Below are 15,522 nucleotides of genomic sequence, written 5' to 3'. Positions count from 1 at the left end.
TGAAGCTATCATACCTTGAGTCAGAAGATCAGCTTGAATCTGTTTGGCAGTTGATGGAGGTGCTTTCTCCACCATTCGAACAATCCTTTGCTGCAATCTTCGATCAGGTTTTCTCTTGCAGTCCAGGGAAGTTGGCTACAGTGCCATGGGCCTTAAACTTCCTGATAACATTGTGTATGGTGGACAAAGGAACATCAAGGTTTCTGGAGATGAACTTGTAGCCTTGAGATTGTCCATGCTTGGCTACAATCTTGTGTATGACCTCCTCAAACAATTCTCTGGTTGCCTTTCTTTTCTCCATGCTCATTGTGGTACACACGGTGACACAAAACAGCAGAATGATTCTTTTCTCCATGCAAACTGGTTGGAGTGATTTTCATATTACAGGCACCTGCAACTCACCACAGGTGAGTTCAATTCCAAAGTAAAGGAGAATCACCTGCTTGAAATCTAATTATTTCTAACAACTTCTAAAAGGTGCCAATAATATTGTCTGGCCCATTTTAAGATTTCTGTGTGGAATAAGCTTTAGTGATTTTTTCAGCTTTTTTGGTTTTGTTCCACTGCAAATCAAAGATATATGTATGTGGATACCAAAATATTTTTTAATTTCAACTATTTTCTGGAAGAAATGGTGCATTTTTTGAAAAAAAGTGCAAAGGTGCCAATGTTTCTGGCCATGACTGTGTATAAATTTCCATTCTGCACATGGAGCATAAATAATTAAATGCAATAGGTTTGATTCACGACAAATAATTCGTCGACGAACGCGACTCGGAAGTGCTGAAACTTTAGCCAAGCTCTGCCCTTCTTGGCCAAAATGCCATTATTTCAGGTTTTAACTTTGATTTGATTAAGAATTGAAAGTTTTTGTTGTGATGTTACCCATCTGCTTGTGAAAACTATATGGTATTCATAGAATACATACCCCGTGCAGTCGACTTGGTGCGAGCCAACTCTTCTGCTTTTTAAAGGTTTAAAAAATTTGATCCAATATGGCTGCCAGACAATGTGACCAATGACGTCATAAATTAACATTCTCCAATATAATGCTCAATAAATTTCAAACTGATTGGACTAAGCGTTGGACTTATCGAATTATGACAGCCTAATGAAGGCACCAATGACGTCATCATTAACAACACTCATTCCCCATGTGAAATTCTTTACAATGAGCCACGTTTCAATTTTCTCCATGGAGCGGTTTCGGGGAAATAGAGGTCCAAAGTTTTTCCAAGATGGTGCACGTACCATGTGACTTATGAGGTCATAAGATCCCAAAAAAAATTGACACAAATAGCATACTATGTTGAAAATTTAGTGTTAATCGCACCAACGGTTGCTGGGAAAATGAATAAATGCATTTAAACAAGATGGCGCAAATACCATGCGACCTACGACACCAGAATTATCATTTAAAAATTCTACATTCGTGTAGACGCACACTATGGTGAAAATTTCACATCAATCGGACCAACGGTTGCAGAGAAAATGTTTTTTTTTTTAATGCAGACACGTACGTACAACATACGTACGGAACTGATCGCTTAACCCCGCTTTTCGCTCTGCAAGCGCAGGGAAATAGTGTGGGTTACAGCATATTTTTGGGGAATTGTATAGAAATCAAAGAAAAACGCGCGTGCGCGCACACACACACACACACACACACACACACACACCCACACACACACACACATACAGTGGGTGGTAAGAGTGAAGGGGAAGAAGATGTGGGAGGATGATATGGAAAGTGCATGGAGAGAAATGAAAGAAGACTGAGAGGAGAGAGAAACAAAATGCTGAAAAATGCTGACATTTTTTCAGAAAAATGCTAAAAGGGGAGAGAAGGGAAGGAATGTGACATATGGATGAATAACAAATTCAACCACATTTTCACGTGTATATTTTTTAATATGACCATTAAAAGCCCGTTGTACAAATCCTGCAACATAATCTCACCTTTGAAGTGTGGTGTACATGGTTGAGGCATAGAGGGCTGAGAACATTGATGATCTGACAATCTTGAGTTTTCCCAGGATGGGAGCGTCTGTGGGTGTGCATCGTCAAGACCAGTGAAAAGGGGTAGTGTTACGGCAGCACTATTTATGTGGTGATCAAGGAGGAAACTTGGTTCAAGTAGCAAGATCATTTATCCAGACTCGTGCAGTTACTTGTCCAGCATATTCTGCTCAATGATGATCTATGCCATCCTCATGCTTGGTAATTATATCGGAGCAATTTCCTGGGATAAGGTGCTAAAGGCTCACATGGGCATGAGCTGTGTCAGTGCTGCTCCTAAAGGATGTCCTGAGATCCTCCTCTTTCGGCTCCTCAAGTGGTGGCAGAGGCCCCAGGCTTGAAGCCATTGGGAAGAACATTGCCTCATCTGTTGATGGTCATTAACAGTGTTAGTTTGAAGTTGGTAAATAATGGTTTTGTAGATTATAGCATGCCAACAACTACATAAACCTAGCTATGAATGAGTCTACGCAAACAGTAAATGGTCAAATATTTGTGATTTAAAGTTGCAGATGTCCCACCAAAAAGCAATCTAAAATTGAATTAATCTTTTAGACCGATCAACAAACCTCTTCAAATGTAATCAGTGGCACAGGATGAACAATAATCAAACTTCCATTTCTTTCAACATAATCGTATTTATAAATACAGAACAATTTCCAGCTTATTTAATAAACTTGTTTTCAACTTTTTTTATTACTGCATAAATACAAATATGAAATGACAATGTTGGCATGCAGTTGTGGCTGAGGTGTTGTGGGGTGGGGTGGGGGAGGGGGAAGAGGGATAACTCTGTTGCTGATCTGCCCTTTCATTGTAGTAACAAAAGCAAAGAAAAAAAAGGAAGAAAATGATGAAAAAAAAATGACGGGAAAAAAGAAGGAAGAAACAAGAAGACGTCATGCAGTGCACGATACTTGCAAAATCCACCCCTCCCCAAAATAAAAAGTTATCATGGATACATCAAATTGTCCATTTCATGAAGATTAAAATTGACGATCTTAATCAAAGCTCGGGTCAATTGGATTAAAATTGATAATTTTTCAGATGAAAATTGATGATTTTTCGAAGTTTGACCTAGAGTTGACCTTTGACCATTTTACCTTAAAATAGTTGGTTTCCCCAATTCAGTGGTGCACTAAGTAATTGCTGTTTAATTTTCAAGTTAATGCAATGAAAAGAAACAATTTTTCACACAAAAATTGATGATTTTAGAAGTTTGCCCTTGAGTTGACTTTTGACCTTTTGAACCCAAAAATAGTTGGTTTTCCAATTTCGTGATTTACATTGCAATTGCACTTTAATCCTCAGGTTACTTGGATGAAAAATGACGATTGTTCAGATGAAAATTGACGATTTTAGAAGTTTGACCTAGAGTTGACCTTTGACCTCAAAAATAGTTGATTTTCCAATTCAGTGAGGTACCATGCAATTGCTGTAAATTTTTTGCTAATTTTGAAATCAATCGGACAAAAATTTATGATTATTCAGATGAAAATTGATGCTTTTGAAAGTTTGACCTTGAGTTAACCTTTGACCCTTTGACCTCAAAAACAGTTGGATTCCCAATTTAGTGACAATATGCAAATGGGGTTCGATTTTCAATTCAATCAGATGAAAAATGACAATTTTAGAAATTTGACCTCAAGATGACCTTTGACCCCAAAATCAATAGGCTTCTTCCTTATGACCTACTCTACCATCTGATGAAGTTTCATGAAGATTGGATTAAAGCTGTGATATGTAGGCGATTGTGATATGTAGGAAAATGTTCGGAGAACGCTTGGATTCGGAAGAGGGTCAGAAAGCAGTATTCAGGATTGCAAAGCACATCGCGAAAGAGAGGTGTGATGTGATGGGGGTGAGTTGCTTGAAGGATGAAGTGGGACAAATCGTTGTCGACCCAGATGGAATTAAAGTAAGATGGAAAAGATATATGGAAATGCTGTTGAATACAGAGAATGAATGGGATGGCAACATAGAGAGTAACCCAGTTTTAGGACCGGCAGAGAAGATAACTGAGAAGGAAGTTGAGGAAGCGATAAAAGCAATGAAGAGTGGAAAAGCGGGAGGGCCGACGGGAGTTGTGGGAGATATGTTGAAGGCAGCAGGAAGTTGGGGTGTGAAGAGAATGACAGAGATCTGTAATCTGGTGGTGAAAGCAGGCCGCATTCCAGTGGATTGGGAACCGAGTACCCTCGTCCCTCTATACAAGGGGAAAGGTGACCCTCTGGAGTGTGGCTCGTACCGAGCGATAAAGTTATTGGAGCATGGAATGAAGGTATTGGAAAGGGTGTTGGAGAGGAGGATAAGGAAGAAAGTGAAGATCGACGAAATGCAGTTTGGATTTATGCCAGGAAGAGGAACGACAGACGCGCTTTTCATTGTGAGGCAGTTGCAGGAGAAGTACATGGAGAAGAGGAAGAAGTTGTTTTTTGGGTTTGTTGATCTGGAGAAAGCATTCGATAGGGTTCCACGCAAAGTATTGACATGGGCATTGAGGAAGTTAGGAGTGGAGGAATGGTTGATCAGAGTAGTGATGGAAATGTACAAAAGAGCGCGCACAGCTGTAAGGACGAAGGATGGGAACAGTGGTGAGTTTGAGGTGAAGGTGGGAGTGCATCAGGGGTCGGTACTAAGTCCACTACTATTTGTAGCTGCGATGGAGGTGCTGGCTCAGAACGTAAAGGAGGGTTTACCGTGGGAGTTGTTGTATGCAGATGATCTGGTGTTGATTGCGGAAAGTATGGATGGACTGAAGGAAAAGATGAACAAATGGAAGGAATGTATGGAGACAAAAGGTCTGAAGGTGAATATCGGAAAGACGAAGGTGATGGCAAGTGGTAAAGCATGTGGTGAGGTGCAAAGAACTGGGAAGTGGCCGTGTGCTGTGTACAGGAAGGGTGTCGGAGTGAACTCCATTCAATGTACTATGTGCGCTGAGTGGGTTCATCAAAAATGTAGTGGTCTGAGAGGGTCATTTACCAGTGTGGCAGCTACATTCAAATGTAAGGTGTGCACAGAGGGAGCTGCAGATGGAGGAAATGTTGAGTTGGATCCTGGAGATGGCGTGAAGCTGGAAGGTGTGAAAACATTTTGCTACCTCGGAGACATGCTGAATGGAGAAGGTGGATCAGACTCGGCAACGGTTGCTCGAGTGAGATGTGCATGGAAGAAGTTTCGGGAACTGAGTGGCGTGCTGATGAGGAGGAGAGTGTCGCTGAAGCTGAAGGGAAAGGTGTATGCTGCATGTGTGAGAAGTGTTATGATTTATGGGAGCGAGACATGGGTAATGAACGTAGAGCAGCAACGAAGGCTGGAAAGGGTGGAAATGTGAATGGTACGATGGATGTGCAGAGTATCGTTGAGAGAGAGGAAGACAAATGATGAATTGCGAAAGATGATGGGAATATTGCCTGTGATTGATGCTGTGAAGAGGAACAGGTTGAGATGGTTTGGTCATGTGTTGAGGAAGGATGAAAGTGACTGGTTGAGAAGAGTGATGGAAATTAATGTAGAAGGAAGTAGAGGACGGGGAAGACCGAGAAAGACTTGGCTGAAGATGGTGGAAGAAGAAATGTGGGCAAGGGGGTTAACAAGGAGAGATGCAGAAAATAGGGCAAAATGGAGAAGATTGTCATGGGGACCGCAAGGCTAACCCCCGCTCTAGCAGGGAAAATGGCCTTAAAATGCATGTTGTTGTTGTTGTTGTATGTAGGCGATTGACAGACAGATAAACAGCCAAACAAAAACAGACAAACAAACAAATAGACAGACAGAATAACGCACAAGAGAATGCAAGTCTCATACATTAACAGAAGTATTTTTCCGAGTGCGATTTTCACTTTGTATGTTCAAGCGTTTTATAGCAACGACGACGTTTAGAAAGGCAAGATCCTTTAATGAAACGAGAGAGTTCATAGAACACCTTATCCCACGCAGTCTTGAGAAACAAGGACATGGGTGGGGTCGACGAGCAGCAAATTTGATTGGCCATGATGACATAAAATGATGACGTAATATTTTGTCCAAGTGCTGCTAAACAGAAGGGTTTTTGAAAGTGCCAAAAAGGCAATTTGTGTTCTAGTGTTCAAGCATGTAATTCTGTTCCACAAGGACCAGTCTATCCCTGCGATGTCTGTGGTAGATGCTGTGGGTCCCGCATTGGACTATACAGCCATCACCCAATGTAAATGCTTCGTGAGCACGCCAAGGAAGAGAAGAGATTCGTCAAAAACGATGACTCACACCATCATAATCATCATCATATAATTCAATTGAAATAAATTAAAGATTTTGTTATTATTGCCTGTTGTTTGTGTCCTTTATGACATCCTTAAAAAACTGCTTGGAATGATTTTCAATTTTGTTTCGATGCCTGACAGGTAGACAGAGGAAAACAATTATCTCACTCCTTTCTGCGCATGCGCGTTCAGGACAAATTCCGAGCCAAAGAAAGTCAAATTGTAAAGCCAAGTCCAAATATCAATTATAAATAAACTAGCTGAAAGCACCCGGCGTTGCCCGGGTTCTTTTTGAATGAATTTACTACTGTAATTTAGCTTTTACTCGCGGCCGGAGAAGATTGACTACGATAATTCAGCTCAGCTTTTATTTGCAAAATGGGCCTCGCCACCCAGCCTATAACCTTCTCGGGGCCCGTCCCGACATTTTTTGTATTGGAGGTTTCCTCCTATCTTTCACCGTTCAGATTAGCTTGGGCAGACAAACAAACAAAAACTTTATTTTATATACAGACTTGGCATTTAATATGGAATATTTTTTTTTTCTTCACTTGGGTTTACTTTCTTAACTCAGTATATCAATCTGGTGAGTTTCTTTTACCCTTTGGTGATTTATTTGTTAAAAGAACCATGTCACTAATTGTCTGTCGCAGCAAGAAGTCAACAACAGGATTATATCACAGGTGGCGTGGCAAAATGTACGGACAGATGCATTTGATGATTGGCTTCACAGTCGGGTATACAAGGGTTGTTGCGTTCTGTATTAGTGGAAAACAACTGCTGCACGTCTCCAAAAGTTATTGCCGCTTCCTCTGGAGATGGTCCGTCAACTCGACAATGCTGTTTGTCATGGAGTGGTGGCTTTACGAAATTACGGCATGAAACACCGTGCTATTGCTCGGCAGTATGGCATCACTCAAGGTCAGGTGTGAAAGATCCTGAAACGAAATGCTCAGAGGGGTCTCCCTACTCCAATACCGAGGCCAGGACGTCCCCGCAGAACCACAAGGAGGTATGATCGCCAGCTGCACCGGTTAGTCCGCAATGGCCGTACCAAGTCAGCTAATCGGCTTAGGGCTGAGTGGCAGCAACTGACAAATGTGCCTGTATCCAGAAGGCTAGTCAACCAACGACTGGTTCAAGCAGGCTATCGTGCCAGGCGTCCCCTGAGAAAGCCACGCCTGACCAGACAACACCGCCAGCGCCGATTGCAGTGGGCCAGAGGGCACCGTCAATGGCAGCCAGGACACTGGAATCACGTGATCTTCAGTGACGAGTCTAGATTTCTGGTCTATTGTCAAGATGGCTGCGTCCGAGTGCACAGACAAGTGCATGAAGCCTACAACAAAGATTGTATAGTGCCAAGAGTCCAAGCTGGAGGCGGTGGGGTGACCGTTTGGGCTGCTTTTCATGCAGGGGAAAAAACTGACCTGGTTGTTCTGAATGGAAACCTGAACCAGTTCAAGTACAGGGCCATTCTGGAAGAAACATTGCTTCCATTTGCTCGAGCAGCCTTTCGAGGAAACTTTGTCTTCCAAGATGACAATGCACGGCCTCATCGTGCTCGCATGATCCAACACTTTCTTGATGACCGTGGTGTAGAGCATATGGAGTGGCCTGCCATGTCCCCGGATATGAATCCGATAAAGAATTTGTGGGCAGAATTAACGCGTCAAATCGACCACTTGGACCAGCAGCCGACCTCTGTGCGTGAATTGCAGCAGGCTATTGTCACTGCATGGCAAGCGATTCCTGTCCAAACCTTGGCAAATCTCGTGAACAGCATGCCTCGACGTGTACGTGCTCTCCTGGATGCTCGTGGGGGTTACACGAAGTACTGAACTGTAATTTTACTGTCCGTAATCCCAGTCGTAATTTAACTTTTGTTTTTGTTAAAAAAAATTTTGGCTAATGTGCAAAATAAAGAGATACTTCTGGAAAACGTACAGAAGTTTAACACAGTACTGTCCATGAATTGAGTTCGATATCAGTTTACATCACTTTCAAGGATCAATTTATTTGTTTCGAAATGTCAAATGTGGATTTTGTTTCTTTTAAAGGTCACATTAACAAAATCTAGAATAATTTCAACATAATTCCAATGAACTTTTGGTTCTAAGACATCTTGAAAAGTAAGTTCACCCCCACAAAAAAAATATTCCATATTAAATGCCAAGTCTGTATATAGATAGAAGATAGATAGAAGATAGATAGAAGATAGAAGAAGAAGATAGATAACCCAATGTCATCAATTTACAAATTATAAATTAAATTTTATAATTTTGTAATTATAATTTATAAATTATAAATCGATTTATAAAATTTCAACTTATAAATATTTATATTATAAAGAAATAATAATAATAATTATAAATAATAATAAAAATAAATTAAAATTACAAAATATTAGAAATATATTTAGCCATGTCGGCAGGTGGTATGGGGCTTCTCATACAAAATACATTGCTTAAGATGTGCACAATAAGCCTCATATGGCTTCGCCTTTATACACACAAGATGCATTAAAAACCCACTCGACACACAAGATGCATTGAAAAATAAAAATGTAATTTAAAATAAACAAACATAATTATCTAAAATAAAATGGAAGGATTGAAGAGGACCCTAATAGTGGCAAGTTTTATTGAAAACATTTTGGTCAAAGCCAACTGACATGTCCAACAATGAACCTAACCTTAATAGTCACCCAAAGTACATATTTTCGTGTATGTAAAGTGTGAAAGGATAAGAAAGATGCGAAGACAACAAAAGAAGTGGGGATGAAGAGTAGACACACCTGTCTTGTCGTGATGTCCAATAGAATCCATTCTGTCATGATGATGGGCACCTGCACCATGTTGTACGTTCTGTTCTTGAAGTTGTTGCGTCAGCTGGCTCTCAATGCGCCGCATGTCTTCACTACTCAGTGGCCTATTGCGGCCAAACACTTCACTTAGATTACTGCGAGCATCTGCAGGCGAGAAATTGGGAATAAGTGTGTCAATCGTGGTAAGCTTGACTGGAATATTGGTATGGTGGAAAAAGTGTGCCGAAAATGGTCTTCACCAGATAACCCAAGAGTGTGATAGAGATCCAAAAGGAGGTGAGCTTGTCTCGGCGACAAGAACACATTCAAAGATCCCATGAAGCCATCGACATCGAGCTGCAAAATTAAATGTTATTCACGAGGATCAACAGATTTATACATGATACAATGAATTGTGATTCAGAAACCAACGTTTTAGTTTTAACAATTGAATTTTGACATTCCTTTCTGCTTGGCTTCCTACCTTGGGACCTGGTAATGCATCATTCTGCTTGAGATGAACTTTGACCTCAACTCTTCCGGCGCAATTCCCAATCTGAATCGGATCAGAAGTCACGGTTGCACCAGAGGTACGGGAGAACTGTGGATGTGGCTCAGAGATGAGGCGAGGGCTCCAGGAGGGAGAGAGCTTCGGCTCCGCATCCTTCAATAAAATAAAGGTAGTTTTAAAAAGGCCTTTGCACAGTTACGAAACTGTTTACACTACTTGTTTGGTAGTTAGTGGAGAAATTTTATCCCCCAAAATTTGCAGAGAATACTTTGTACCTGAAGTTATCAGGTTTCTATAAAATAATATATAACACAGGCACAGCACACACAATTAATAAAAATCAACGTCACTCCTATTTCATCTCAAGATAAACCCCACCGTGAGTCACTCTGTAGTTTAAGGAAGTGAAAAAGAATTGAAAAGGTGCATGCAGTGCTGGAAGGCATTATGAAGAGTATGAAGACCATTTTAGGGAGGAATGCTGACCAATCAGGCCCCAGGCTTGCCTTGGGTGATGGTGCCAAAGGGGAAGTGAAGCGAGCAGGCTCCGGTAACTCATCAAAGAAGATTGACAAGCCAGTGACCTGCAGAACCTTGTGGGCAAAAGCCGCAGGCTGGTGCACATTTACAGGCATTGCCTCATGATCAGTGTCAGCTGCTGGCTCATTTGCAGCTTCGTCGTGGTACTCCATGCTGCGATTAAAAAATAAAACACTCAGAAAGAGTATACCAAGCCAGCATTCAGCAACCCAGCTCCTTTCTGGACACTCTACAATCGTTCACCCTCACAGATAAGTAAAATCTCAAGAACTTGCTTGTGCTTTGACTCCAAAGTTACAGAACCTCAGAGGAAAAGCAATAAATTACAATTTGTTATTGAATCTGCGTGAAGAAGGGTGATGAGGGTATAATGATCATCTACTATTTATCACTGCTCACCGCTTGATCCGCACCTCCAAGGCAAGCCCAGTCTTGGCAACATCCTGGCAATGCTCGATTCGTAGCGTTGTGTTGATGAACGAGACCCGTACCCTGCGAAGCACTGCTCTCGGGAGGGATAACAGAACCAAGCAGTGTGGCAAAAATCAGGTTTACCAATGGAAAATGAGGAAATAATGGAACATTATCGAGGATAATTTGAGAAAATGTGGACAAATGAATTTTTTTTTCCAAAAAAAACAAAAAAACATTGAAAACAGTCCTAAGTAACTATCCGTAAAATGGATGGAATAAGAAGGATGCTGATTAAGGTGTCGTTACCGCCATAGAAAGCATGGAAAAGCTGACATTCCAGGTGTTCACCCATTGCCAGAACAAAATAAGCTGTGGTGTTAACCGCAATGGGAATCAAGAAGAGATATTTTGCTATGACAAAAGCAGCATACCCAAACTTCTTCTCACTTCCTTGGACTATTAATTAGTATACTGTACAGTACTTCGATCTAAAATCAATCGACTCCATAGCTTGTTCTACCTGTCAAACAACACAAAAAGACAGCAGCCTTCATGATCAAAACCAGTTTTGCATTCTATCCATAAACAATCACAGTTATGATCATGGAGGCCTGATAACCAGTTTTGCATTCTATCCATAAAAATCACAGTTATGATCATGGAATTTGGTTGGATGGGGTGAAGAGGGGAGGGAGGAAGTAGGACCACCTTAACTATGCAATGATGCATTGCCAAATGTTCAAGCAAACAAATACAACAATAAGAGGAAATGAAATGCGTTAATCAATCAAGGTCCCACACAATAATCAAAAGTGTAAAGTGTGAGAAAGAAACAATGATAGTGTGAAGCATACAAGTATTCTCCTGGACATCACCCAATTAAAATGTGAATCATACATACAAAGCTCTTTCAAACCACACTCACTCATAAAAAAAAAAAAAAACTTTCTCGGTGGACTAAATACGGGAGTTGAAATTTTGCAAACTGATGTAACTCAAAGCTAGGATTCCAATGACACAACCACACACACACACACACACATATATATATATATATATATATATACATTATATAAGTATACATATATATATATACATATATATTGTTGCAGTTTTGTAAATAAAGGCAACCCCCCCCCCCCCCCCCCCCCATAGTTAGTTACACCACAACATGTAGCCTCGTATAGTTAGTTATTTCTTATTAAATGTGAAGTATAGTCTCCTTCCCGGTGTTAGTATGCGTTGAGGCAGGCAGGGTAATGGTAGGCCTCATTGCAGCCTAAAGTGCCTCGTCATGGGCCTAGGCCAGGCCTTGCAGGCCCGAGGGTGACCAATGAGGGGCTGTCACGTGACCCCAGGCGGCCAATCGAGGCCCGTGGAACGTTCCAGTGGGGTGTCGGGGGAGAAATAAAACCCGGCCCGGACTCCTCGCTCTCTCTATGACTTGCGCCAGGCTCCTGCATATAGACTCTCTGGCAGGCTGACGTTCTCTTGCAGATGCTGGCTGACTCTCTCTCTGCCTCGCTGACCCCGAGATACGCTCCGCGGATTCCTGCTACGTGCACGTCCTTGATCAACGCCTCCAGCCGCGAACATCTCCGGCTGTGGTGTCCCAGGTTGGAGCGATCCTTGGGGGTTTCCGTCCAACGAGCCCGTCCAGGCAAGCTCCACGAAGCGGCCGAGCTTTGTGTGCATTACCCTCTTCCTTCCCTTCCCCGGACGAATCTGAGGGCCCTTGTCTAGAAACCGAGGTAAGGCCGCTAAGATTCTCCGCCTTGTCCCTTTTCTGTTAATACTGTAGATTGTGAATAAATGCTGTGGTTTGGTTTCCAACCTGGCCATCATCGTCCTTTCCACATTGGCCGAGCATCGCCGCGAATTAAAACTGCTCGATCGGGTTCAATAGTGTTAAGGGCACGAGTTACGCGACGCACAACCGCTCGGGCGTCCAGTATCAGCGTGACTCGTGCGGTGTTCAGTCCCCGTTCTCACAGCTGCGTGTGTCGAAGGTACTCGGGCGTGTGTCGAAGGTACTCGGGTCATGACCGTTAACCCTTCCATGTTCGAGGGGGAGCAGGGCTTAACCCCCCCTTAGTACGTCGACGAACCCGAGATCAGCAACAATATATACATATATATATATACCGTATATATAAACAGTCACGTGAAAAAGTAAGTACACCCCATGTAAAGTTTTGACTTTTTAAACATATTTCAACATACAGCTATTTGATCTTCATTTCAACAATATTGATAGATAAAGGTGATATAAAATAACAAATATCATGAAACATTTACATTTACATATATATGTATATTTTTCATGGTTTTCATGGTTCTGTTTGGATATTGTTGGAATATGTTTAAACCGCAGCCGTGATGCTGACGCCCCCCCCCCCTCCCCCCCGGAATTTCCATGTTTTAAATGTTTCCCAGTGTGTACCCTGGTCAGAATAGGTACACCGTATCCCTGCGTGTCGTAAGAGATGACTAAGAGGGTTGGCGTCAGGAAGGGCATCCGGCCATAAAAAACATTGCCTCAAAAAGAGAACCATGACAATTACAACTACATATGGGCAGGGTGCAGCCCGAAGTGGAGATCGGTTTCTGAGGTTTGGGACATGGAATGTAGGGACAATGACAGGGATATCAGGAGAAGTGGTGGAAGTATTGGTCAGAAGAAGAGTGGACATATGTTGTGTGCAAGAGACGAGATGGAAGGGAAGTGGTGTGAGAATGGTGAAGGGTAGGCAGGGACAGAAATACAAGTTTGTGTGGCAAGGGTGCCCAGAGGGTGTGAATGGTGTTGGTGTCCTGTTTTCTGAGGAGTTTGTAGACAGTGTGGTGAGTGTGACTAGAGAGTGATAGGTTGATGATGGTGAACATGATGATTGGAAAGCTCTTGGTGAACGTCATCTCGGGATATGCTCCGCAGGTTGGTCGGAGCTATGAAGAGAAGGACAAGTTCTGGTGTGCGATAGAGAAGCTGATGGAAAACGTGAAAGATGAGGAAGTTGTTGTAGTGGGAGGAGACCTGAATGGACATGTGGGAAGGAGTATGGATGGTTTTGAGGGAGTTCATGGGGGTTATGGATATGGTGTGAGAAATGGAGAAGGTGAAAGGATTTTGGAGTTTGCTGATGGAGCTGATTTGTTAATTTGTGATACTCAGTTCCAGAAAGAGGATAATAAGCTTGTTACATACACGTCAGGTGGGTGGACGACAACCGTTGACTACCTGATGGTGCGTAGGCGAGATAGGGGGTACCTCCGGGACACAAAGGTGATCCCGGGGGAGGAGGCTGTTTCACAGCACCACTTGGTTGTCTGTGACATAAGGGTGAAAGGTGCGAGGAGAGCGCGGCGGGTGAAGTACCAACCAAGAATGAAGGTGTGGAGGTTGAAAGAGGTGACAGTAAGGGAGGCATTAAAAGAGAGGCTGAGTAGGGTCGAGGATGATGTGGTTGAGCTTGAAAGTGGTTGGAAGTCAATGAAAGCTAGTCTGTTGGGAGCCGTTGGTGAGGTATGTGGATGGACAAAAGGACCACCGAGGCACTCGGAAACATGGTGGTGGGATGATGAAGTTGGAAAGAGGCTGGACGAGAAGAGGAAGAAGTTCAAGGAGTGGCAGAAGGCGAAGGGTACGGGAGCAGAAACAGCAGAGCATGAAAGTTATAAGGCAGCCAGGAAGGCTGCAAAGAAAGAGGTAGCAAAGGCGCAGGAGGCATGTAGGAAAATGTTCGGAGAACGCTTGGATTCGGAAGAGGGTCAGAAAGCAGTATTCAGGATTGCAAAGCACACAGCGAAAGAGAGGTGTGATGTGATGGGGGCGAGTTGCTTGAAGGATGAAGTAGGACAAATCGTTGTCAACCCAGATTGTCGACCAAGATGGAATTAAAGGAAGATGGAAAAGATATATGGAAATGCTGTTGAATACAGAGAATGAATGGGATGGCAACATAGAGAGTAACCCAGTTTCAGGACCGGCAGAGAAGATAACTGAGAAGGAAGTTGAGGAAGCGATAAAAGCAACAAAATAAAATAAACCACCTTTAGAGGCCATTTTGCGGGGGTTGGCCGTTTTCGGGGACCGTGGTTGTTGTTGTTTTTTTGGTCCCCTTTTTGAAGCAATGTTTTTTTTACGGCCGGATGCCGTAACTTTGCCCTATAACTGAACCACCTTTCGAGGCAACTTTGCCCCGCAGGGCAGGGGTTGGCCTTTTTCGGGCACCGTGGTCCCCTTTTTTGAAGCAATGTTTTATGGCCGGATGATCTTCCTGCCGCCAACCCTTTTTGTCGCCTTTTACGACAAGCAGGGAATTACTAGTGAACTGGTACTCAATTAGCCGACCTCGGAAGGATGACAGGCTGAGTCAACCCCCCTGGCGTTAATTCAGCGATCGACCGGGATTCGAACCCAGGATCCTCGGATCCTAAGCTGGCACCCTAGCCGCTAGCCCAACACCAGGGTTACCCAAAGGCCCAACACCAAGCGATAAAAGCAATGAAGAGTGGAAAAGCGGGAGGGCCGACGGGAGTTGTGGGAGATATGTTGAAGGCAGCAGGAAGTTGGGGTGTGAAGAGAATGACAGAGATCTGTAATCTGGTGGTGAAAGAAGGCCGCATTCCAGTGGATTGGGAACTGAGTACCCTCGTCCCTCTATACAAGGGGAAAGGTGACCCTCTGGAGTGTGGCTCGTACCGAGCGATAAAGTTATTGGAGCATGGAATGAAGGTATTGGAAAGGGTGTTGGAGAGGAGGATAAGGAAGAAAGTGAAGATCGACGAAATGCAGTTTGGATTTATGCCAGGAAGAGGAGCGACAGATGCACTTTTCATTGTGAGGCAGTTGCAGGAGAAGTACATGGAGAAGAGGAGGAAGTTGTTTTTTGGGTTTGTTGATCTGGAGAAAGCATTCGATAGGGTTACATGCAAAGTATTGACATGGGCATTGAGGAAGTTAGGAGTGGAGGAATGGTTGATCAGAG

The 15,522-nt window shown here is 43.0% G+C and overlaps 1 protein-coding gene across 3 annotated transcripts in view; it reads right to left on the bottom strand.

The window, feature by feature from the left end:
• Positions 1–15,522, bottom strand: part of LOC137436924 (autophagy-related protein 2 homolog B) — a 174,123-nt gene that overhangs the window by 133,085 nt on the left and 25,516 nt on the right. For 2 of the 3 annotated variants that reach the window (XM_068131157.2, XM_078787074.1), the window contains exons 4-10: positions 10,520–10,622; positions 10,087–10,273; positions 9,554–9,733; positions 9,330–9,426; positions 9,061–9,234; positions 2,268–2,386; positions 1,960–2,047 (exon numbers count right to left, since the gene is read on the bottom strand). In XM_068131157.2, the coding sequence (XP_067987258.2) occupies positions 1,960–2,047; positions 2,268–2,386; positions 9,061–9,234; positions 9,330–9,426; positions 9,554–9,733; positions 10,087–10,273; positions 10,520–10,622 (948 nt within the window). The remainder of the gene's footprint in view (positions 1–1,959; positions 2,048–2,267; positions 2,387–9,060; positions 9,235–9,329; positions 9,427–9,553; positions 9,734–10,086; positions 10,274–10,519; positions 10,623–15,522) is intronic. The other variant, XM_078787075.1, reaches the window with a different exon arrangement.

Source organism: Myxine glutinosa, chromosome 11, assembly GCF_964187855.1.
Source record: "Myxine glutinosa chromosome 11, kmMyxGlut1.1, whole genome shotgun sequence".
NCBI classification, from domain to species: Eukaryota; Metazoa; Chordata; class Myxini; order Myxiniformes; family Myxinidae; genus Myxine; species Myxine glutinosa.
The sequence above is the reverse complement of the archived record's forward strand: the minus strand, read 5'-3'. Positions and strand labels throughout refer to the sequence as shown.